Below are 25275 nucleotides of genomic sequence, written 5' to 3'. Positions count from 1 at the left end.
TTCTCCATTATTTGCTGGCAGGGCATTCAAAGTTGTTGGAGTTATAGAGTTCACCAATTTAAAAACGACCACCGCAGAGATTTCTCCAGATAGACCCCATTTTATAGCAAGCGATGAATACATCATCGAGATAGAGAATCCTTCATCAAAAATGGCTAAAGTGGATTTTCCCCTGATCACGTGTTTGGGGGCCGTCCAGAAACCACGTGGTCATATATGGGGGGAGGGGGGGTTTGGAAAATGACCACGATAAGCCACATGGGGGGAGGGGGGGTGTTGCTCTCGAACCACGTGGTTTTTTTTTACACGAAAAACTTTTGGTGAATAACAATAGCGGTGTAAAAAATACAAATCATTAAAATTTAATGATTTAATCATTAAACGCAAAGCGCATCTTAGGGCCGATGCCCACGTAGCGTCTTTTCAACTCAGTGTTAAAAAGACGCAGGTGTGCTTCGAGAAAAACCAGTAACGCAGCGTCGGTCGTAACGCCGATGCATATCTGCGCTATTTGACCATCTTAGCCTTAGATCCTTTTTCCATAAAAAAAAATAAACGAAAAAACAGGTTGCGATTCAGTCTCAATTTTCGCAACAAAAATTTGGAAAGGAAAAATGAGAAAAAATAAAAAAAAATCCTCCGTGCCACGCCACCGCCGCAGATGGTTTTTGGCATCACGCCGCCGACACTCAAAGATGTTATCGATCATTTAATAATCTGCTTTCGATCATTTAGTAGTTTGTCAAAAACTCATTCTAGAGGCTAAATTTAAAAATGTGTTGTATGGTGGACTTTTAGTGCTAAGGTTTTTCTACAACTCTCCTTAACAGGTCGATGTTTGAATTCCACTGCTAAAGGAGTTATGGTGCTAGTTGCCATACTTATACTAAATGATAACAAAATATGCAATCATTTAGTCTTAAGTTATTAGTGAAATTAAAACAACGAACTGTTAGGCAGAGTAGTAGATAAACCTTTGCACTAGAAGTCCACCATATAACACATTTTGAAATTTAGCCTCTAGAATGAGTTATTAAAAAACGACTAAATGATCGAATGCAGATTACTAAATGATCGATAACATCCTTGTCGACACTTTTGCATCAGCGGACTGCAGCTACAAATTTGAAAAATATTCATGTTTTTCATGTTAAAAAATTCAAAAGAATTTCTTGTGGATATTCAGGAAAAATTCTGTAAAGAAATTGTTTGTAAAAACTTTGAAATTCCTTTATATAATCCTGATAAAGTGCTGGCATTCAGAATGATTTTTGAACAATTCTCTCTGAAAAATTTTGCTTGGAAATTTTGCTACAAATTGGTAATGAAAAAAAAAAAACAAAACATCTCCAGTGTAAATTGCAAAAAAAATTCCTTAAAACTCCGAAAAAAATTCCATGTGAATTCTGTCTGAAAATTCAAAACAGTCCCGTGGGAAATACATATAATTTTCAGTGGAAAAAAAATGTTCAAATTTTCATATATTTTTTTTTTACATTCTAATGAAATTTTCTACGACAAGTTCTTTCGAATCTTCACCAGAAATTCTTCTTTATTTCCAAAAGAAGTTTCTCGAACATTTTAAGGAGTGCACTTAAAAATGTTCAGTTCAGTCTGCAATGGCTGGCATATAAAAGCTTTCAATTTATAACTAAGGAAATGCTAATAGAATATACTAAGTTAAAAAGCAGACCAACTTCCAGTTGGAATATGGAGCCATAGAAGAAGAAGAAGACTTCTGATTTTTTTAATAAAAACTCTTCAGAATTTCCGAAAGATATTAAACAGCCAATGCCACATGAAACACTTTGATATTTCCGTTGACTTTTTGTTTTTGGTTTTTTTTTCAAATTTAGAATTTTGAAATGAAAATTTTTTGGAATACTTTTTTACGCTCTTTGTGAATTCTATCACATTTTTAAAAATTTTCCAAGAATTTTTTTATTCGAGACATTATTTAGAATTTCCACGGAAGAGTCTATGGATTATCTTCAAAAAATTCTTTGGATTTTCAAAAAATAAATCTTTAGAATTCTCGAGATTCTTGTTTTTTTTTTAATTTGTACCATAAATTCTTCCAAAATTTCCTAGGGAATTCATTCTTCTTCGGGAAGTCCTTTTGATTTCTTTGTAGGTTCAGCTAAGCATTGCTTTAAGTCTTTACCATGCAAAGATGCACAGGAAATGATTTAGAAATTTTAAGGAATTTTCACATTAGAAAATCTTTAAAATTTTGATTTGATTTTTTAAGGAATTCCTTCAAAAGTACAATTTTTTCGTAATTTTCACTTGTAAAAACATCGGAGTTTCCTCGGGAAGTTCACTATTGGTGTTTCAGATGAACTTTTTTCGATTTTCTACTGGAAAATCTTAGGAATTTCCATAGGAAATATTTTGGCATATTCCGAATAATTTGTTTTGGAAATTAAAAAGAAAAACTGTTGAAAGGGTCTAAGAATTTCTTTTGGAAAACGAAAAAAAAAAGTTGCCAAGGATTTAAAAAAAAAAATCTTTAGGGATTCTGTAAAAAAAGTAAGCTGGTTTTTTTTCTAATTTATACTGAAACCTGTTAATACCTGTTAATATTGGAATGTAAACTAATTTGATGATTCGGAAAGCAAAACTGGAATTTCTACAGGAATGCTACTCAAAAGAAACAACAGTAGGAGGTTTTATTTGCATATCTAAGATAACATATTAACTTTGTGATTCTCTGATAAACTTTTTGCTGTAAGAGTTCAGTTCAGATGCTTCGCTGAGGTTGATATATCTTAAGAATTTCCAGTACCTCCAGAGCTACGGAAGGTCCCAAATACTCTCAGAAATCTATAGGGATATTCAGTGATGAACTTTAGAATTATTTTAAAAAAATCATTGATAAAAAATTCTAAAAAAAATTAATGATATAGGGATATTTTGAAAAATTTCTAAACCATTACAATTTTTTCTCGAAATTTTATAACATATTCATGAGTCCACATTTTTCGTATCCTCCTGATGCATCGAAGGTGAAAGAGTTCTAGATATCCTAATACCCGTTAAACATTACAGCATAACATCATCAAAATGTTCGAATTCATGAAAATTTATAATTTCCATGCTGGGTTTAGTTTGATTTTGAATCAGTTGAAATTGTCCATCTTCAAAATTAATCGGTTGAACCATATGTTTTAGTTACATAAAGTTTTTTGTTAAGTTTTTGTACTTTAGAAAAAACCACGTGGTCAAAGGGGGGGGGGTCTGCCAAATGACCACGATAAGCCACATGGGGGGAGGGGGGGGGTTGAAAATCTTCAAAAATATGACCACGTGGTTTCTGGATGGCCCCTTTGGAACCTTGCATTCACGAAGTAGAGCTTGAAAGTTCTTTCAACTGACGTTATACAAATCTACAAAAGCCACAGATTACAATTATAAAATGATTTCTTCGAAATTTCGTCGGTGTGTAGTGGCTTATGGTGGTTCTTTCCACAAGCTGAACAAGCTTCTGTAGCCTGAAGAGTAACATACAGGACATTTTCAATATATTCCTTATTGACACGGGAGTTAATATTATGCACAGATTGGCTTGGTTTTGAGCTTATGACTTCCAAATAAATATGGCTTGATCCAATAATATAATTTGCTTCTTCAGCTAAAGAACAACTAGCTTATTCAATTTAAGTTGTTCGTCGGATTGTGTCCTGCTGAAAGTTAAAGAATTTATGCTGGCAAGTCAATTCATCATTTTGTCCTCCAACCTCCAGGAAAACGCTTAGAAATCAATCTTTTTTTTCTGTCATCGGCATCGCTTTTTGTCGATTCCACATTTGATTACTGAAACTAGGGAGTTTTTAAACCAGATGTGATCAAGATCAAGATCAGATCAAGATTCATTAGGTATACATCGGCTTTCACGTTCTTCAAAGCGATCGCTATACGGCTAAAATAAAAACTCTACCTAAGGAAATAAGAAATTGTCAATAAAGAAATCAGGGTATAAGCAATGAATAGTTATAAAATTTCTGATTTACGTTTTTAGGTACAGTCAACAAAGATTTCACAACTTTGTGAGCCTTTCCTTTGTAAAGCTTTCCTGAGTCTCCTTAAATTATAACCATTGCTCAATTTCAGTTCCTTTGTTGAAGTTTCAAATTGGATAGCAAAAATTTGCCAGTCCAATCGTGTCCAGAAAAATGAGGTAGTTCTTGAAAGTTTAGATGTTGTATAAATGTATAGGGTGTTCGGTATTGGCCATTTTTGACAAATACCGGTATACAGTATTTGGTGGAGTCAATACCGGTAATACCGGTGAAATACTGGTTTATGTGAAAGTTTCAGGTATTAAAAGAAATACTTTTGAATTGGACTTTTGGATGAAAACAAAAAAATGTTGACAAACTTCAAATATTAAAATCATTGCTTGTTGAACTGGGTAAAGCGAAACTTAAGAAGACATAACATACTAAGCGATGCTTCTCCCAATCCGCATTGGATTTTTTTGGCAATATTGTCAACTACTGAGAATGCCCTCTCTGGTTCAACCGATATTAGACGAATAGGCCAAGACCGTCAAAAATCAGTGTCAAGTACTTGCCCTTTATCACTTCAGATTCATAATAGGAGGATTTCTAGCGGGTTGCATGCAAGGATCCTGGCGTCAACGTAATTGCCACCGGCAACGCAAATGTTTTGCTCTGCTAGTCTCTTCACAAGTTGTTCTTTAACCGATTAACCAGAGAAATTATCCATTGAGGCATCTTTATCGTGCCGATCGTCAGGAATGATCGTTGTCTCATTGTCAACGATCGTATCAGAATTGATTAGACGCTTCAAGATCTCGTCCGCTTGCTTAATAAAAGTAGCTATGGATGTGTTGTAGAAAATGCCAAAATCGTTTCTTATCAATTGCTTTACAGCAGAATTATTCAAAAAAGCAAAAAGATCACCATATTCCGATCGCCAGGGGGGTCCCGTAACGAAGTTGGCTACACGTTCGCCTTATAGGCGAATGGTCATGGCCCCTCCACCAAACCCTAGTCAGTCTCCAGAAGCACAACAATACGCTGGCGTTTTGGGGAACGCGCCTCACCGACACTGCTGCCTGATGACGACTGACAAAACTGTCCTTCTCGGACGCATTCCTCCAACGTACTTCGATTAATGGCAACCGAACAAACCAACGATCTACTGGATTCACCACATGAACAATTGAACACAATGTACTCACGATTATATGGTCTGGCAACAACAACGATAACGAATTATGGACATCTAAAACTAGATTTTTTGTGGATTCTGTACAGCAAAGTACCACAGTAGATCACGGCACAGTAGCGGTTAAGAACACAGAGTGCCTATCAAATAAACATACAACAAAAAAATCTGATCGTCTCTCTAGGACTCATTTCTTAAAAGCATCGAATAAGTTGTTGTAAATTTCTGTGGCTTGATTTGATAATTGATAAGATTTGAGCGCCACGTTGGCTTCATATAGACTGACGGCGGTGTAGTTGCAAAGCAGCTAGAACAGGATCGAGGTCTTGAATTATTTCACCAACCGCAAAAAATCAAGTTGAATGATAATTGATGCTTTAACCCATAGATCCGTTTGAGCATAGATAACATGCTGTTCCAGCGTGCCTTGGAATCTGCCACTAATTCAAATTCTTTTCCGAATTCAGAACGGACATATTATTGTAGCCAATCGTTTTTCACAGGTGATCTCCGGAGAAGAATTATTACGGTACGTAACTTTTTAACACTTGTCAATGTCAACAATGTTCATTGAAGAAAAAAGTCATTGGAAGTTTGACAAATGGCTAAAAGCCGACTTGTGCAAAGGTTCATTCATGCGCGCATTCATTTTTTTTTGCACGATGAGTCTTTACTGCTTGTAATTGAATATTTGTTCCATCTATGCTGGATTCCATATAAGTGGGACAAATATGCGATTACAGGCAGTTTAGCTGATAAATGTAGATGAAAACTATTAGAGAATTTTTATACTGACAGCAAAATTTTTTAAGCCAGGTTACCATTTTTGCATTCGTATGATTCACCCAGTCTTGAACATTATTGTTATTAGCATTTTTTTTAAATTTTCAGCCTTTGGCTGGTCAAAGCGTCTTGAACATGTTTCAACAAACTACAGCTTGAGATCTTCTTCACGATCACGACGTCATCTTTTAAAAATTTCGACTTTTTTCTGCTCATTTTGCAACTCAAACGGCTTCTGAATTATGAGTGCTTCCAAACGTTGCGTTGTTCTGTGTGTCTTGTTCCAAAGATAGTTGAAGTTCTTCTCATTTGATGCGATTAAGCATTTCTCAAGCTCTTATCTTGCTCTGCGTCTTGCTTACCCGAGATGTTCTGGATAATGCTGAATGGTGACTAATGGCACAGATGGATGCTGTGTTTTTTATTTTTAATTGCAGATAATCTTGAGCAAGTTCGTTTGGATTGAAATTTTTACTGGTACTGGTGAAGGTGTACGTTTCATTTTATTGCACAAACAAAGTTTTCATATTGTTTTTGGTACAACGCGTCTTAATATACGTGCAATCATAAAAAATAACCTTATATGTTACGGCAAAAAACCATTCGAAAATACTTATTATCTTCATTATGCCACCTAATGAATGATCCCATATCAAAAAGCTACTAACATTCATAAGTTAATGAAAAGTATAAGTTTCGGAACGTATGTGACTAATGCGATGTATAAGTTTTTTCTTATACATATCATTAAGCGCCTGCTTCGGCAAAAAAGTATTATAAATCTTAATAATATATAACATTAATTTTTTACGAGCAGATCGGTTTAGTGGTATTCAAAGTTCCAAATTATAGCAACTGCTATCAGGAATGTCGCGACGTTATCGGCTGTACTGCATTCCATTTTAAGCTCAAATAAAGTAGGCGGTGAACAGAGGAAGTGATGGAAGTTTCGGTGATGAAATTGAAAACTTGATGAACAATAATTTTATTGACAGTTTGAAAGATCTTAAAAGCAAACCGTTTTCAAAAAGTCTAACCAGAATGAGTACAGACATTGCGAAAGCAAACATTATACTTAATTGACTAGCAACATGGAGTTTGGAGATGTTTGTCTTCAGCGTTGGAACCAGCATAAAGTTCATTGACGAACTCCTAATTTTTTAATTCACTTCATTGACCATCTACGCACACAATTCTATAAAAGAAATTAGTTTCATACAGCTCTGATGATACTTCATAAATATAAACAAGAAAGGTAGAAAATAGAGTACAGTGTGATAGATAAGGTGTGAGAATAGGCAAAGGTATATTTATTCGTCCCTGGGCCATCCTCTTAAAATTACTTGAAAGTTTGTGGCTTGCATCTATCGTTCTATATAATTTTGTACCGTGAACTCCAAATTTTGCTGAACCGAGTGGCACATTTGATGTAGAAAAAAATTGTATTCATTCAACGTTTCTTAATCGGATTTCCTATTTTTTTTCTCAATTTCAGTGCGGCATGCGTCGCCCATCACTGGGACAGAACGAAGACGACCTGAGTCGTCTGACCACGGTGATATCCCCAACGACAGCCAGCTTATCTTCGGCGCAAACGGAACCCGACGGAGGTGATCACAGCGGAGGCTGCGGCGACAAGAGTAATTACAAGATCAACAATCACCACCTTCTACAGCAACAGCACAGCAAGAATGGCAGTACAAGTAGCAGCAGCAGCATCAACAGCAGTACCAACAACAATAACAACAACAACAACTACAGCTGTTCCAATAATTGCAATATTAGCAATAGCAGTAGCAGCGCATCGCTCGACGGAGCCTTACTGCCAAATGTAACTAATTCATCTGAGTGGCAAAACTGTAGAAAACGCAAAGAACGGCAGGACAGTACGTCCTCCATCAGCCAGGATCGGAAACTGATCCGATCCAACAGCGAGGAACACCTTCCCAACTGCAAGGAGGTGATCCGTCGCGTGTCCTCGCATGAGGATTTCAAGAAACCCTCGCCGCTGATAGAAATCAGCGTCGACAAGGAAAACATTATCGAAGAATCTGCCGAAGAGCAGCAGCAGCTGGAAGAGCAGCAAATTTTCGAGAAGAATTTGAAAAACAGTTCGGAAAATTTGAAGAAGTTTTTCATCGGTAGTGAGAGTCTTTGTGCAGCCAGCAGGGACTCTACGGAAGGAAACTACCACTATAAAGTTGATGAGGCTCGTCACCATCACCAACATCATTTGCAGAGCAATCACCTGAGTCATCACAACAGGAATCGTCTCTCACCCAGCCGTGATGTGCTGAAAAACCGCAAAGACTCGGACAGCGAGTTGGACGAAGAACATGCTCGTAGGCGGCATTGTGAGCGGTTTTCGAAGACCCGGCCACCACCCGGTCGCAAGTCGGTTTCCCCTCGAAACCGTACCAAAACGATTAAGTACTCCAGTGGAAAGGAGAAAAGCGGAAGTGAGTACTTCTACTCGAAACATGACTCACATCATTCAGTCAAGCATGAACGCCGCGGATACGGTAAGAAAGAAAAGACAGCGGATCAAAAGACACCCGAGGCGGATATTGTCTCCGACTACAACGACAACACCGTCCTGGAGAAGGGCAAAGAAGAATCTCCCCGAGAGAAACAACTTCCCTGGGACCAATCCTTCCAGGACGATACGCCGGTGGTTTGTCAACGTTTCGCCGATCACAAGTTTGAGCATGCAACGAAGATGGCAACGTTCGGAGAAATACGTAGTCTACCGCCGAATGCCACCCTAAAACACTACGGAGGCTATCGCAGTTCGGAACTTCATCAAACCAATCAGAAACCGATCCCCCAGGCGAATAACATGTTCGACGACCGCATCAAAACCATCAGTCGTAAGCTCAGCGGCTTGAAGAAAAAGTTATCACAATATGAGGATCGGTTCGAACGGGAGAACGGTTACCGCCCGGCTCACGAAGATAAGACCAGCGATTCTTCGATTAAGGCGGTCGTCGTTGAAATCCACAAGTTGCGCAAGGAGAAAATTCAAATCAAAGCGGACCTAGCGGTTCTGAATGCAAAGGCTGCCAAGGCAGAGGCAGCGGCAAGCTCGCAAGAAGGGGAAAGCAAGCTTTCCAAAATGAAGGAATCAATCGCCGATATCGAAAAGGTGAGTGGGTGTTTGTGATTTGAAGCTCTCCATTGGAGGCTCGTGTTTTTCGATGCGCCCATATCGGTCGTCTTCGCGATTAGATGCGATAGGAAACAAAGGCTTCAAAAGATTAGTGTCACTTGACGGGATTCAATTGCGTCATTGACTGTCGCCAAATGATAGCCACTGTGCGTTGAATAAATATTCCGCGAATCGTACCATCGCAGAACGGAGTAGGGGGGTGAATGATAACAAAAATCAACTCCAGCTGGTATCCCTTAAGTATCGCTTAGCAGTTTGTGCATTAACTAATTTGCCGATTATAATTTTTATAAATATTTTATACAAATTACAAATAGACTTCACAGACTTGTACAGACATTAACAGTAAGCTCAAATTAATGAGAACAATGGAGTAGTTTTTTAAGTATCGAAATAATTTATTTTCAAATGTGTTTTTACTTCACACGACAACTAACAAATGAAGCTACATTAGCCGATTTGAATTTATAATTGTAAAAAATCTCAATCATATTGATCGCATTTACATTTCAAAACAGCCCAGGTAACCATAATATAAATAAGCCGAACGTGCGATTATAACGCTGTAATATCCCTATATAGTCAAAAAGGCGAAATATAGTGCTAAATGTGTTCTGGGAATGGTAATATTCTGCTACTAGAAAATGTATGAAGGCTTAAGATAATTCTTGTGAAAGGACGTACTTTACGCCCGTTAGTTTATATGGAAGAGTGTGGAGGCGCGTGGTATTTCAAGTTTGTATCGCAAGGTGTTTTGCTTCGCAAAACTCATCAAAATTTCCGGTGGACCATGATGCACATTTTTGCTTACAGTTCTTCGCTGGCAGTCGGATAATGATCACCAGCCTCTAACATGGAGAATACATGCTGTTGTTAACCGTACCTTCTTGCACATTATAATCTAATCTAATAACGTGGACATGATTATGTCAACACCGACTCGTTTGAGATACCTATTACCAATATCAAAGTATAATTTTCCAGTTGACAGTACTTACCACACCGTATTATGAAACCTTGAGCAGCAGTTTGAATGCCACGGTCACCTCATTTTCCAATCTGCACCACCAATTTCGCGCGGTGAGCGGGATAGAATGCAAGAATTTATGACAATGGAGCGAAGTCCACTTCATAATAAATATGTCTATCCTGAATAAGCCTATTTGCATAGGGTTTTCTGCTGTTGCAAATACTAGAGAGGGTATGAGGCGGTAAGGTATTTTTGACTGCACTGAACCACTTATCTGCAAAATAGCAAACACGAGCCTCCCTTTCGTTACGCTGGTAATCACGCTCTTGCAGGTGGAATGTATACCTACCAAGCCATAAAAATAGTCACTTCGTCCTTGAACATCGCCGGGGGCGTGTACGAGGATTGATTATGGCGAACATGTGTGCTCCACACGATCATAAAGCACCGGCTCGGGACAGGGAATCATTTGAAGCACGAGTCCCGTAATTGATTGTTAAATCGATACTTTCGATTGAATTTTGTATATTTAGCTAATACAGCATTTGAAATGTGCCCCGTCTGATTTATATATTGCCATGATACATGGTTGGGTTGTTATAATGTCTGATCTGATTGATTTACCTCAAGGCAAATGCGTACCTACATGGGTGGGAAATATGGTTGTCAATCAACCAACCCCCCTCCTCCCATGTAAGATTTTTCCCATACAAGTCATTTTTTATTAATATGGAACGCAAGAAAATGGCAGACCCCCCCTCCCCTCGTAAGTGCTTACGTACCTCTTGCTTAGTTTTTGATGGGATGGAAATAGGAGCTATGGGATGAAGTGTCGAACCGTTCCCCTATGCAGTTCCTTAAACAAACGGAAAAAGTTTCATACATTCTTGAACAAAACGATGTTTTTTGTAGTTTTTGCCAGAATTCGTATTTTTGGACGAGAATTCAGAATATGTAAAAATCTCAGCATAGCTTCTATGATTATCCCATGAAAAACATAGCTAAAAGAAGTAACGAAATTGGTGCTTTATTTCTTTGTTTCGTAATGAAATGAATATATTTTCAGTGAGATGGAAAACGGAACATTTGCCTTACAATTTCATTATTTTTGTGGTTAATTGCCATCTTTAAAACCAATATATGCTAACTTCAAATGCAATTTTCAGTAGATATCCTTTTTCACCTCGGACAACACTGTGAAACGATCGTCTTGATATATTCGATCTGATCGCGATCGATAGAACTGAAACGGTCATCTCGATCACTGAACAGCTAACGAAAGAGATGAGCCTAGGGCTGCAATATAGGCAAAAACATGATTAGTGTGGCAGGATCGCCAAAATGGGAAAGCGACCATGGGGACGCATGGTAGGTCCACAAATTCCTTGCTTTTTTATTACGTCTTTATTATCGCGATTTTTTATAATTTATAAGTTCATCACGTACAAACTTCTTGCGGCAAACATTAAAACAATGCCAAATTTTTAAAACGACACATGTGCTTTTGTAAACAAAGATTCAAAGGTCGATTTGACGAAACTGATAGCACTCCCACGCAAACCAACACCATCAACACGTAAGTGGAGGCTTCTGCTACCTATTGATGGTGTTGGTTTGACTGGGAGTGCTAATGCAGATAAGTCGTTTTGAAAAGTTGTTAAATACTTAATACAGAAATTTTACCACCTCCCTGTACTGATCAAGTGAGGTTGTGTAAGCTATTTGCCAGTCGATCGTCAAGCTCAGACACGACCGCATTGCGTAGGCAAGAGCACGCAACTCAGGTTCAGTTCAATCAAAGGGGGATTAAACCACCCGACTTGGACGTTAATTTACAATGTACCGTGTAACGTTGTTTGTGGTATTATTTGCAAAAATAAAAAAACGACTAAAATTTTCAAAATTTTTGGGCTGACAAAATCGGGTCGAAAAAGTGACAAAATCGGAACATGATAAAATCGGCGGTAGGCAAATTGGGGGTAGACAAAATCTGGGAGTGACAACATCGAGTCAACACTATTCTAATAGGGTTTCTTACCCCATTCCCGGCATAACATACGTTATGATTCCCGGCATTCCCGGCATAACCTGTTTGAAAATAAATAATCCTTACTCACCATAGTTTAAAAACACTATTTAATGATTCAAAGTATCGAGGACCAGCACTTCTTTTAGTCACTGTGATAGATTTTCCGGCATACTTCAAGTTTCCTTGGCAGACAAATTTTTCTCTCGTTCGGAACGGTAAAATATGACGAAAGCAAACGCATTACTGCGTGTTCAATGACGTTTTGTTACAAAAAATCAGTAGGGACACGGCAGGTATTTCCGTCCATCGTCGTAGGGGCTAAAACCAACGAAAGCAACGTACATTTGCTAGAACTCCACTATAGCAGAACGTTTCTCCTGAGCTTACGATTTGGTACGTATGAGTCTACAGAAAAGCATCTCTTTTATTGGTTTTCGAGACTATGACGAACAGACGAAAATACCTGCCGTGTCCCTATCTCCAGAATCTCTCCTATTTTTATTTTACCTAGTTACAGTTCAAATATTTTGATAAAATAAGCACAATAATTGAAATGCACAATATTTGGCATTGTCAGAGCCAAATTCAATGCATTTGTGTTAAAACTATTAAAAAAGCCTTTGACGTAAACTTGATCACTCTTCTTTACGTTATCATTGTATGGAAATATAAAGTTTATACATTCAGTTTCGTCTGTCATATTTACAGTTGGTTAAGTGAATCAATACGTACAACTAGTGTATAAAAATATCTAATTAGGTAATGTTGTAACAACTCGGATGTTATAACAACTGTTTACATAGAAACATTGATTTGTATTTAATCTATAATTCTATAATGAAAGAATTTAATACGAATTTAATTGATTTATTTTTAAATGAAAACACCTCGCATTTCCAAGGGCATTACTTTCAATACTAAGGGAGCAGATGAGAGCAGATGAGAGCAGCTAACCCGGGTAGATACGAGACGAGCCAGCCTCGGGCTGAAAGTCGCGATAATAAAGACAAAAAAAAAAGCTAACCCGGGTAGAGATGAATAACAAACAAATGACATAATGATAACAAATGTTGCTATGATATCAGATTTAGTTATTCCTATGTTATTTTTTAATAACATAAAATAGCATCCCAACAACAAATTTTGTTATAATAGTAAAATTAGTTATTTATATGTTATTGTAAAAAGGAGCAGAACAACAAATAAAGAACAAATTTTGCAATCATAGCAAAGTTTGTTATTCATTTTTCATTTGCATTTTCAACATATCAATAATAACTGAGTTTGATATTTTCTTTTCTTCAAATATTTTGCTATTGGTTTGTTATTATAATAGCAAAATCAGTTATTTATGAGTTATTTTCTAGAGCAATGTCTGTTATTATTTTTGCTATTTTACGCTTGCTGCGACGCAGCAAAGCTGACAGTTCTTCGTTGCTTCTTTGTTGAGATTAGTGCCTATGAAGTTGAGAAATAAAATCGAGGGTTTTTTTCTTTGCATTCTGAGCAGTTTTACCTTAATGTTCTTATTGAAGTCCTTCGTTTGCCAGCGAAACAATAGCCTTAGATACACTATTTGCGTGGATTTTTATCAAAAGATTAATTAGAACGTTTTTTAAGGGCATTAAATTACCTCGTGGAAAGATAGACAGAATTACTCACCGTTCTCCATGGGTTAATCATTGTTCACAAAGACTTTTTTTTTAGCAGAACAAAATTAATTTTGTTTAGTGTATTTTTATATCACTATTTAATACGTGTAGGTACAAAGGTTAATCGGTAACACAAACCGTCTATAAGAATAAAATCAAAACAAAGCATAGCAAACCAAACAATGCATTGAAAAAATGAGAATAGAATACTTAATTGCACTTGATCTTGTCTATTTCGTAGCACTTTTTTTTAATTTTTTTGGAATTTCAACGGTTTGCTTGTTGAACCACTAGTTAGTAACTAACTCATCGAGCGTCACAGCATTACGCCTCTTTTGGTAATATTAACAAAAAGTCTCTTATTATGAACTAGCAGCGCATGATCGTCTTTCTTGTGGTGATTTAGATTTTGAGAGATGAGATGTTCATAATGGGTAAGGTACACTGGGGGAAGTGGAGGGTGTAAAAATCGATTCGGAAAATTTCAATTGTTCAGACTTTACAGGTTTTACCACACCATAACACTGTGCAAAAATATAATTTAATGTTCACACTAATACTATGTTAAAATCAGTGTTATACTTACACTAACACAGTTTATGCTGGAGTTGTCATTTTAGGTTTCGCGAGAAGTTAATTTTTGCATTCATAAAATCAATTCTTACTTGCATAAATTGTTCCTTTTCCCGGTGATTTTGCACCACAGGTGACCATTATAATACAATTAAACTAATCACATTCGATTTGTAGTGGTTTGTACCATGAAACCAAATAATATAAAGATTTTACACTTACCCCTGGTATTGAACACGGATGGATAATATTCTGATGTTATCATTGTGATTTCACTACTCATCATAATTAAAAGTCAAGATAACTTGGGTTTTCCACTTACCCGATTCCACTTAGGGTAAGTGAAAAAATAACTCCTGAATTTCAAACATATTTTCATAAATTTCAAGCGACTAAAATGGTATGAATAACCGCACAGTTGGTGCAAAATGGACTGTTTTTGAGAGCCCATAATGATTGAATTTATTTAGATCATTTGAATTGCTTATACAACAACTTGAACATGAATTATCGATTTTTCCTTTTCCATTTCCCCTGGCAGTGTGCCTTACAATAAGTACAAGTTACTAGTGAAAAGTGAGAAGTGAGAGGTAAGAGGAAGAAGTGAAAAAAACAGAAGATGAGAAGCGAAATGATGAGGAATGAGAAGTTGGTAGAGAGATATAAGACAGAAGGAAGATGATAGAAGGAAAAAGGAAGAAAGCAAATGAAGAAGAAAGGTCAAGAAGGGAAGAGGAAGGGCGAAGAAAAAATGAAGAAGGAAGGAAGAGAAAGATTGAAGAAGGAACAAAGAAGGAAGAAGAAAGAAAAAAGAAAGAAGGGAGTATTAGGAAGAAAGTAGGAAGGAATAGTGAACAATTTCTCAATTTTCAATACACAGGATTCTATTTTAGCACGACTTTTTAGTTCGTATTTTTGATTGCGTGACTTTAATTTGCCATCAAAATATTTGCAACATGTTTCAAAAAATTCTAAGAAAAATCTCATGGTAATTAATATGCGTTAAACGTTTAGTATGGGTGCAAAATTTAGAAAATGTAAATCGTGTAAAAACAGAATCCAGTGTACTGACATCTCACTGTTCGCTTTTCATCACTTCTCACTTTTTACTTCTCACTGCTCACTTCTTTCTTCTATTTCTTACATCTCACTTCTCACTTATCATTTCTTACTTCTTTTTTCTCGATTCTCACATCTCACTTTTTACTACTGCTACTTTTACTACTGCTTCAGGAATCTGCGCGTATGCAGTGGCAGCACCAGGTTGCTTCAGTCGCTCTTGGTTGTACCCAGGGATTGAACTTATCATTTCATTATCATTTAGTATTCAGCCAATAACTCATTCCAGAGGCGGAATTCTCAAAAGTGTTGTATAGCGAACTTCTAGCGCTGATTCCTCTCTACAACTTTGTCTAAGGGTACATTGCTCTATGTCTAATATTCACCGCGGTAAACGCTAGTATCATTTTATATACTAAATGATAATAACACTTATTATCATTTAGTATATAGAGTGTTACTGGCGTTTCACGCTGTTAATATTAGGCATAGAGCAGCGGTTCTCAACCTTTTTCATTAGTGGTACCCCTTCGAACGTTTACATTTATTGAGGTACCCTCTATTTTTTTTCGCTGTAAATAAAAATAAACGTAACTCTCAAAATATATGCAAAACGGACCTGAAAACTAGCAAGATGTATCTCTAGTAACATCGTTGTACTTATAATAGTTGCACAGCACATTCGAAGAGTAAATCTATATCTACAAAAACATTGAAAACCCAATTTATTGCTTGGAATGGCTCTTCGAAAAGTTGTCTGAAATGTTCGTTGTTTCGTGAAACTTTCCAATTCAAATTAAATTTATACATCAAGCTTCCTACAAGACTTTGAGGACTCTTGGAGCCTTCCGAGCCTCTTAAAAGGAAGTTCTTGAGCATGTTGAAAAGATGCTTCTCATCCCCTTGAAAGGAGATTTTCCATAACTCTTGAAAGAAGGCTTTTGAGCTTTTTGAAAGAAGGCTTACGAGCTTCCTGAAAAGAGGCGTTCGGGCCATTTAAAGGAGGCCTTCGAGCTTCTTGAGACAAGGCTTCTGAACCTCTTGAAAGTATGTTTAGCCTCTTGAAAGAAGGTCTCCGAGCATCTTGAAAGGCGGCTTCTGAGCATCTTGAAAGAAGAAATCTGAGCCTCCTGAAGTAAGGCTACCGAGCCTCTTGAAGGGAGCCTTCCGAGTCTTTTGCAAGGAGGCTTCCAAGCCTTTTGAAGGGAGGCTTCCAAGCCTCTTGAAGGGAGGCTTCCAAGCCTCTTGAAGGGAGGCTTCCAAGTTCTTGAAAGGAGGCTTGCGAAGCTCTTGAAAGTATGATTACGAGCCTTCTGAAAGGAGGCTTCCGAGCATCTTGAAAGACGACTTCTGAGCCTCTCTAAAGAAGAATTCTAAGCCTTTTTAAAGGAGGCTTCCGTCTGAGCCTCTTGAAAGGAGACTTTCGAGCATCTTGAAAGGAGGCTTCCGAGCCTCTTGAAAGGAGGCTTCCGACCCTCTTGAAAGGAGGCTTCCGAGCCTCTTGAAAGGCGGCTTCCGAGCCTCTTGAAAGGAGGCTTCCAAGTCTCTTGAAAGGAGGCTTCCAAGCCTCTTGAAAGGAGGCTTCCGAGCCTCTTGAAAGGAGGCTTCCGAGCCTCTTGAAAGGAGGCTTCCGAGCCTCTTGAAAGGAGGCTTCCGAGCCTCTTGAAAGGAGGCTTCCAAGCCTCTTGAAAGGAGGCTTCCGAGCCTCTTGAAGGAGGCTTCCCAGCCTCTTGAAAGGAAGCCTGAGCCTCTTGAAAGGGAGGCTTCCAGGCCTCTTGAAAGGAGGCTTCGAGCCTCTTGAAAGGAGGCTTCTGAGGCCTCTTGAGAGGAGGCCTGAGCCTCTTGAAAGGAGGCCTGAGCCTCTTGAAAGGAGGCTTCTGAGCCTCTTGAAAGGAGGCTTCTGAGCCTCTTGAAGGAGGCTTCTGAGCCTCTTGAAGGAGGCCTGAGCCTCTTGAAGGAGGCTTCTGAGCCTCTTGAAGGAGGCTTCCGAGCCTCTTGAAAGGAGGCTTCTGAGCCTCTTGAAAGGAGGCCTGAGCCTCTTGAAAGGAGGCTTCTGAGCCTCTTGAAAGGAGGCCTGAGCCTCTTGAAAGGAGGCTTCCGAGCCTCTTGAAAGGAGGCTTCCGAGCCTCTTGAAAGGAGGCTTCCGAGCCTCTTGAAAGGAGGCTTCCGAGCCTCTTGAAAGGAGGCTTCCGAGCCTCTTGAAAGGAGGCTTCCGAGGCTCTTGAAAGGAGGCTTCCGAGCCTCTTAAAAGGGGGCTTCCGAGCCTCTTGAATGGAGGCTTCCGAGCCTCTTAAAAGGAGGCTTCCGAGCCTCTTGAAAGAAGACTTGAAGGCCTTCTTGAAAGAAGGAAACTTCCACGCCTCTTGAAAGATTTTTTCTGCTACGAAAATTATTTTGAGCTTTTAAGTGGAATGTCTTCACTTGTCATAAGACGAGTTTGTACAATCCCATTTAATTCCACAACTCAATTGTACCTTGACAAATACGTATTTCGACCTCAACAGTAAGGTCGTCTCCAGTGTTTCGTACTTGACTCGACTTTTTTTTAATCTTTATTAATGTGTTTTTTAATCTATAGATTAAGTTCAACACCGGCCTCTTGAAAGAAGAATTCTGAGCCTTTTGAAGGGTCGCTTGAAGTCGCTTGAAGGGAGTCTTACGAGCCTTTTAAAGGAGGCTTCCGAGCCTTCTGAGAGGAGGCTTCCGAGCTTCTTGAAAGGAGTCTTCAGAGCCTCTTGAAAAGAGACTTCCAAGCCTCATGGAAGGAGGCCTCCAAGCCTCTTAAAAGGGGGCTTCCAAACCTCTAGCAACGAAGCTACTGAGCTTCCCAGAAAAAGGTCTTTATGGCTCTCAGAGGCTTTCGACTTCGGATTCTTGGTTTTAATTCAGAAATATATTCCTTATTCAACATTTTGTCTCTTTGGTAGATTCCATTGAAATTTTTTAAACGACGTTGTGTCCTTTTGTCCCACAGCCCTTCATACATTGTCCTTGGGATAAAAAGATTCAGGATTCAAAGGTTTTCGATTTACTGATCGCCGTGCATATTATGTACAATACAAAGTCTTAGAATAAAAAATTGTCAGAACTTTATCAAACAATTTTTTATTGAAATTTTTATTCATCCGCCATTACGCATTTACGTCCGAAGTACCCCCTAAGGCCAGCAAAGGTACCCGCAGGGGTACATGTACCCCAGGTTGAGAACCGCTGACATAGAGCAATGTACCATTAGACAAAGTTGTAGAGGGGTATCAGCGCTAGAAGTCCGCCATACAACACTATTCGGTATTCCGCCTCTGGAATGAGTTATTGGCTGAATACTAAATGATAATGAAATGATAAGTTCAATTCCTGTGTACCGGGATGGCCGTCGGCACCGTACATTGACGATGACGGATAGTTTTCGGCGCAGTTTAACCATCACTAGATGTGTGGTAGTCAGAGTCAGAGCATTTCTACTTACTAATTTTCAAAATATAAACAGAAAATTCAGCGGAATATGCGCGAGAAACTTTAATGAGTTATCACGAAAAAAAACTCTTCAAAATTTCCACGAAGAATTTTCCGGAATTTCCACTAAACTTTTTCGGAATTTAAACATGCAAATATATTTTTTTTACGGAAATAAATATACTTTTTTACGGTTTGGTTTTTCGGAATATTGAAGGAATTTCTGTGGATTTGTACGGGAAATTCTTTGTTTTGCTCATAAGATTTTTTTTTCGAAAATTCTATTGGAAATTATTAAAAAATGTAAAAGGATCGTTTGGTTGAAAATCATTCGACGGAAAGGCAGCGGTAAGATGCGCGGCTATAAAGCAAGGCCATGCTGAGGGTGGCTGGGTTCGATTCCCAGTATCGGTTTATACAATTTTCGGATTGAAAGTTGTCTCGACTTTCCTGGGCATAAGAGTATCATCGTGTTAGTCCCATGATACACGTATGCAAAAATGGTTACTTGGCTTAGAAACTTCGTGGTTAATAACTGTGGAAGTGCTGAATCAACACAAGCAGCGAGGCGACAATGTCCCAGTGGCGGATGGAAAGTCAATAAGAAAAAAAACCTTTCGGCCAAATAGCCGTTCCTGTCGTTTGGTCGGAAGTCATTCGGTGAAAAGCCGTTTGTTCGAATTCCGCTTGGTCGAATAACACTAAGCCGAATTCCATTTGGCGGAATTGAACGTTTGTCCGAAACGGTTGTTGGGTCGAAAATGGTTTGACCGAAAATCTCCTATGATGATTTTGACGTCGTGGCTTGGGCAGCTGTTGCACACATGTTCCAGCTGCGCGTAGAATGCGTCTTTATCATCATCAGTGTTTCCGAAGTGTGGGCTTTGAACGTTGATTATGCTAAAGTTGAATTGAGAACCGACCTTCGATCCTTCACCTGCTCATACTTTCATTGATCGGCCACCACTAAAATGTTTTCTGATTCCATTAAAAAAGTGTAATTCATTCGATTCTGTAATTCAATGGTGTATATTCCATCGATAAAGCTTTATAACAGTCGGATCATTGAAAATTGAATTTCTGCTTTAACAATGCGATAACCATAACAATTTAGGTGTAACGGTTTAGTAAAAATAAACTTTAAAGCCCTCTTACGCTGGGACGCTATAAGATACCTCTACAGTTTTATTCTTATATAGAGTTATAATGATCATAACAATTCTATAAATGATTTTTTTGAGAATTGGATTTTTCGAATAATACAAATCGTTTTCGCAACGATTTTGCTTGATTTCAGATCTTTGTGACTACTAATATAATTGCTCTGCTTAGCAGCCGACCGAGTTAATGAAAACTGTCAACAGTTTGCATGATGGCGCAAATCAATCAATAAGCGCATCAAAAACCCGCAGGTGCCCGCAAGGAAAGTACATTACTGACAGACATGATTGTAGTATCACTTCGCAGTAATCAAGTCGGTCAGCTGCTTCAGTCATAGTCGGCAATTATTGCTACAAGTTGCCCTAAGCTGCACACGGCGATCGAATCACACGATAGTACATGTGAGGGCAATCAAATGTAGGCGTTACTAAATACTGGAGTGAAGCATGCAACAAAATGTGGATGGCACGACTTTGCTCTTCCCTCCAGAACGCCTGTGGATATTCATTGCATAAGATGATTACATTCTGGCGCTTGATCAGGTTGAGTGGAATGAGATGGAATTAATAGGGTAGCAAAGGGAAAATTTCGTGTAAAAAGAAGGTGCTTGTTATAAGCTATGTCAAACACTTCAAAGGATCCATTGCTAACTCCCTGTGGTAAAAATATGACAAAAGATAAAGAAGAAGAAGAAGTAGATGTTGGAATCATACGTGCTTTAGTTACTTATTTAGTAACTTGTTTAAAACACTAAACAAATTTTCTGTATATTCATTGTTAAGTTTATTTTTTCGTACGCTTACCTCATTTATTTATCTCAACGTCCAAAACTTAAATTCTTCAAATAAAATGTTATTCGCGGACACTAAATACCAACATATAGGCCTTTTTTTATCTTAGTTTAATTTCCGTGACAACATTTGTTGTTGATTGTTGACAATATTTGGTTGAGAAATTTTCAATTGACTTAATTGACAACATATGCTTAGACATCTTTCACATAATAATTGTGCAGGAGCAACAGAATATTAAACTGCTAAGCGGTAGTACTCCATCCGTGGTATGCGATAACAACAAAGGATAAGCTGAATGATTTGAGATCTGATATGTAATAACACTGATCATCTGCATATATTTGCATTATTTATTCCCTCATTTACACAATTGCTAAATCGGTCTAATTGTATTATCACGTTTCTCCTCTACTTGCAGCGTCTACACGATAAGCGTGAATCAGAGCAGCGCAGCGAAAACCTCGACAGCCTCTCTAGCGATCAGTTGGTCGAAGAAAAGGCATCCGTACAGCGGGCCCTTCTTTATCTGGAATCGATCTACGGGCGTCCCACTAGCCGGGAAGAGCGCGATGCCGCCCGCCCGCTTTACGATCGGTACCGCGTTATCAAGCGTTTGGTTAATCGTGCCAACTCGATCAGTGGGCCATGTGGAGCCAACTCCCAGATGCCAACCATACTGGAGCACGAAGCGCTGGCCATCGTGGGTACTACCACCCCGTCCACGGATATTTCACCACCTTCGGCCACCTCGATGATCCAATCGCCCACGGACACCTCAACTGCTTCGACCGCTGCCCAGTCGACCGACGAATCCGAAACGACCACGAGTTCCATCACCGAAAATATTCATTCGATGACGGTTGAAGAGCTGTGGGAGCACTACGATGCAGCTCGGGAGGAAAAGAAGGAACTCCGACGAACTATCAAGGACTTTGAACAGAACTTCGAAGAAACCACCGGGCGTAAAATGCTGAAAACGGATCGCAAATCCATCGAAGACACTTACGCCTTGTACAAGCAGAAAAAGGCTAAACTTCGACTCATTGATGCTCTGTTCAAGAAGCAAATGTCCGTATAAGCATTCTTATTTCATGCTCATCAGTTTTCCATTACACAATTATTGAAATAGTATCTTCCTTGGATGTCTACCCACGGTCTCCTTGCTCCTACTTCATGATTCCCTATTTATTCCACCCATTAATCAAGTCGCCTTCAAATAACTTAATACTCCTAAACATCATATACCGTTTTTCATTGTTTCCCTCAAAACAATTGAGAAATAATGCTTACCTCGCGTCCTTATTATTTTGTGTGTATATTTTGAAATCTATGGACTTGTTTATTTTTGGGTAAAAGCAAAAATAAGTTTAATGAAACGTCGTGTCGACGAGAAGTAAATGACAAAAATCAAATAAATAAAATTCTACAAAGTATAAAAAGCAAAATAAAAACAGAAACGAGTTGGTCCAAAATTATTTGGAAGATCAAAATTGATTATTTGTCCAATGTATGTTTGGGATTGTTTAAATGTTTTATTTCTGAATCGTCCGGTGTCTTATCATCTGTTGTTGATCGATTTAATTGGGTATCATTCATTGGTTTGTGGATCACTACGCGTTAGCATTAGGGAGGCTGCCTCCACGAAGCTTAAAGGCTACTTTATGAAAAGAAGTGATTTTTTCTGTCGATGAAAATACAGAGCAGTACAGCTTAAACATATACAAGTAAGCAGCATTACGAAAAAGTACACAGATTATAAAGCATATTGAGGCAAATGAAAGTGAACAACTGAATAGATACAAAACATGAAAACGAATCGTTTTGCTTCGAGCTAAAAGTGCAACAGTTTATTCGAAATATTTACATTTCAAATTGTGACCTAAGCAAGATACATATAATGTATTGGATTTTTTGAGTTTAGCGTTTATAGACAAAACTGCGAGAAACAAATAAAGTGCAAACTTATTGCTATAAAATGATTTACATGGCATGGTACGAGCATCATTAAACAGAACACTTTTTAGATCCATGCTGTCTATGGTAAAAGAAAACAATTGACATATTATACACTAACTCACAGCAAACAAAAAGAACATAACCGTGCATTAGTTTTTCGGTGTTTCAATAAATACAAAGCGTATAGTTTCATCTCTACAAGTTGTAGTTAAGAAGTTTAAAGAGCAACTATTCAAAACCATTACAGAATCACATAGTAATGAAACCAATGAAATACACCCACGTTCCCAATTACATAAAAAAAACACTTACACATGATACATATACACAACACATCGGACAAATGTATTTGTAGCTCTTTAAGACTTATTACGATGGATAGTTATATTGCTGGAAGATCCGATACGCGAAATGAAATAAGAAATCGATAGGTTCTCAAAGAACGATTTATGAGTATGTTTACTTATTATCACATATAATTATTACTATTATTATTGCTATTCTATATAACAACTATGATTCGGACTGCTCCACAATATAAGGTGCATGGATGGCATTATTATAATTATTATTATTATGTGAACAGAGAAGCAAAAATCATCGGATCTGATGTGAATCGATGCGGAAAGTCAAAGTAATAAGGAATGTGTGCAAAACTTCATGTAGCAAAGCGATTATGAATCAATAAGTTCAAAAATGAAGGAATAAACAAGCAAAGTTACGTAACAGGTGCTGTTTTCATTCTCTGGAATATGTTATCCGAAACAATTCTTTGGGCAGCTGATTTGTATTGAAATAATGTATTCCTTACCGTTATTGTACTCAACTTTACAACTGTACATTGGTTCCTCGCACAACATACTTCGAACACGAGGTTTATGTGAGTTACACTTACAATCATTTCTGTTTATTTATGATTAATCCTTCCTAATGCATTAGAAAAAAGTTACACTTTGTGCATTGGGGTCCATTTGTACCCAAGATTTCATCACGATCACAAAAACTCAAATTTCAACCGATTTTCGATCTTTAGGCACCAAACGAAAGCTGTAGGTTCCAATAACAAGCCCATGGGGTGATTCATCCAAACTGACCACTCTAGTCCCCGGAGAACCTGTACTAAAGAGGTATTGTTTGAGCTTCTCAATTTGGCACCAAATTTTCGAGTTTCTGGTTATGAAACATAAAATTGCTTGCAAATGTACTCTGATGATCCCAACTGTATTTGCTATCTTGTGTATGCCATTTCTGGGCAAATTTATCCCTCCAGCGGTCATCGGAGAGCCCTTTGGAAGATCCGGAGCTTCCAAGGGGCAACTAACTCTAAACTTTCGATAGTATTCAGAAATACTAACAAATACTAGCGAAAACCTACGTCGCATCTACGGTAAATTGATCGAACAGCCCTGGTTAGGAAAGCATGAAACCAGGGGGAGAAGGCGGAGCACTGAATCCCTACCCCAACATGTGCGACATCTGGATTTGGTTCTAAACTGTAAACAACAGTGTTAATTCTCTACCATCTTTTTGTTATGGCGAGGCAATTTTTATGCACACTTTTGTTTTCGATATTTTATCAAAATTAAACACACAATCATGCAGCAATGTGGAGTGTGGGTTCGATTCCCACTCCGGTAAGGAGAAAACTTTTCGTAAAGCGAAAAGTTCTCCACTGGTCCACTGGGTGTTGTGTAAATGTCCTTGTCCGTTGTCTAATGCTAGATGTTAAGTGTTCAGTCTGTGCGACCTCTGGTCGAAGACGGTGATTCTGTCTTTTAATAATATAACGATGTGGTATGCTTAAGATACGTGCTTGATTATAGGGACTCGAAAAAGAATTTATTTGCCGTAACTAACCGAATGTAAAAATGTACGCATTAACGATTGCGCCCTAACACCGGTTCTAAGCTTCGATGCAGAGTACACGAGCTTTGTTCGCCAGTGACAGGCGTATGAGGCCCTTGCATGAAACACAACGCCACCCAGTCGATACAGTCCACCCAGTTTTAGGCAACACATGATTTCAGTCTCCTTTAAATTCTTAAAAAATCATCGGACAACTATTTTTATTACTTTTATTTTTTGAGCAATCTTTAGGACCCACGTTTTGGTTTGATAGCATTTGGAATATAAAATGCGGTTTGAAAGTTTTCTAGAATCTGTAGAAGGTAGGAATCAGGTGGTTCCAATACGGGGGAGCACTGTGTTTCATCAACTAACTGACAAACGCCATAACAACCAAACTAGCAACCGTTTCTTGGTTTGACGAAAATCGTGGATACTAGAAATATCACGAGATACTATTGCGAGACAATGAGTAATATTATCGGAAAGTTTAGAGTTACTTGCCCCTTGGGAGCTTCCGTAAAATTTACCAATTCTAAAATCGACAGTGATGTCGATATAAACTATTATGAAATCATAGCGGAAACATGAAAAATAGCGATAAAATTAATCAATCTTTTATTAACGCATTAGGG

At 38.2% G+C, this 25275-nt stretch overlaps 1 protein-coding gene across 3 annotated transcripts in view; it reads left to right on the top strand.

Annotated features, from left to right (window-relative positions):
• The window catches only part of LOC134211019 (protein FAM13A), an 85591-nt gene extending 62070 nt beyond the window's left edge, over positions 1–23521 (top strand). For 2 of the 3 annotated variants that reach the window (XM_062687543.1, XM_062687541.1), the window contains exons 2-3: positions 7475–9124; positions 21258–23521. In XM_062687543.1, coding sequence (XP_062543527.1) covers positions 7481–9124; positions 21258–21917 — 2304 coding nt within the window. In that variant the 5' untranslated portion in view covers positions 7475–7480 and the 3' untranslated portion in view covers positions 21918–23521. Of the gene's footprint in view, positions 1–7128; positions 7284–7474; positions 9125–21257 lie in introns of those variants that run through there. The other variant, XM_062687542.1, reaches the window with a different exon arrangement.
• Positions 23522–25275: the final 1754 nt, after the last annotated feature.

Source organism: Armigeres subalbatus, chromosome 2 (assembly GCF_024139115.2).
Source record: "Armigeres subalbatus isolate Guangzhou_Male chromosome 2, GZ_Asu_2, whole genome shotgun sequence".
Lineage (NCBI taxonomy): Eukaryota > Metazoa > Arthropoda > Insecta > Diptera > Culicidae > Armigeres > Armigeres subalbatus.
This window is presented reverse-complemented; position numbering and strand designations above follow the sequence as displayed.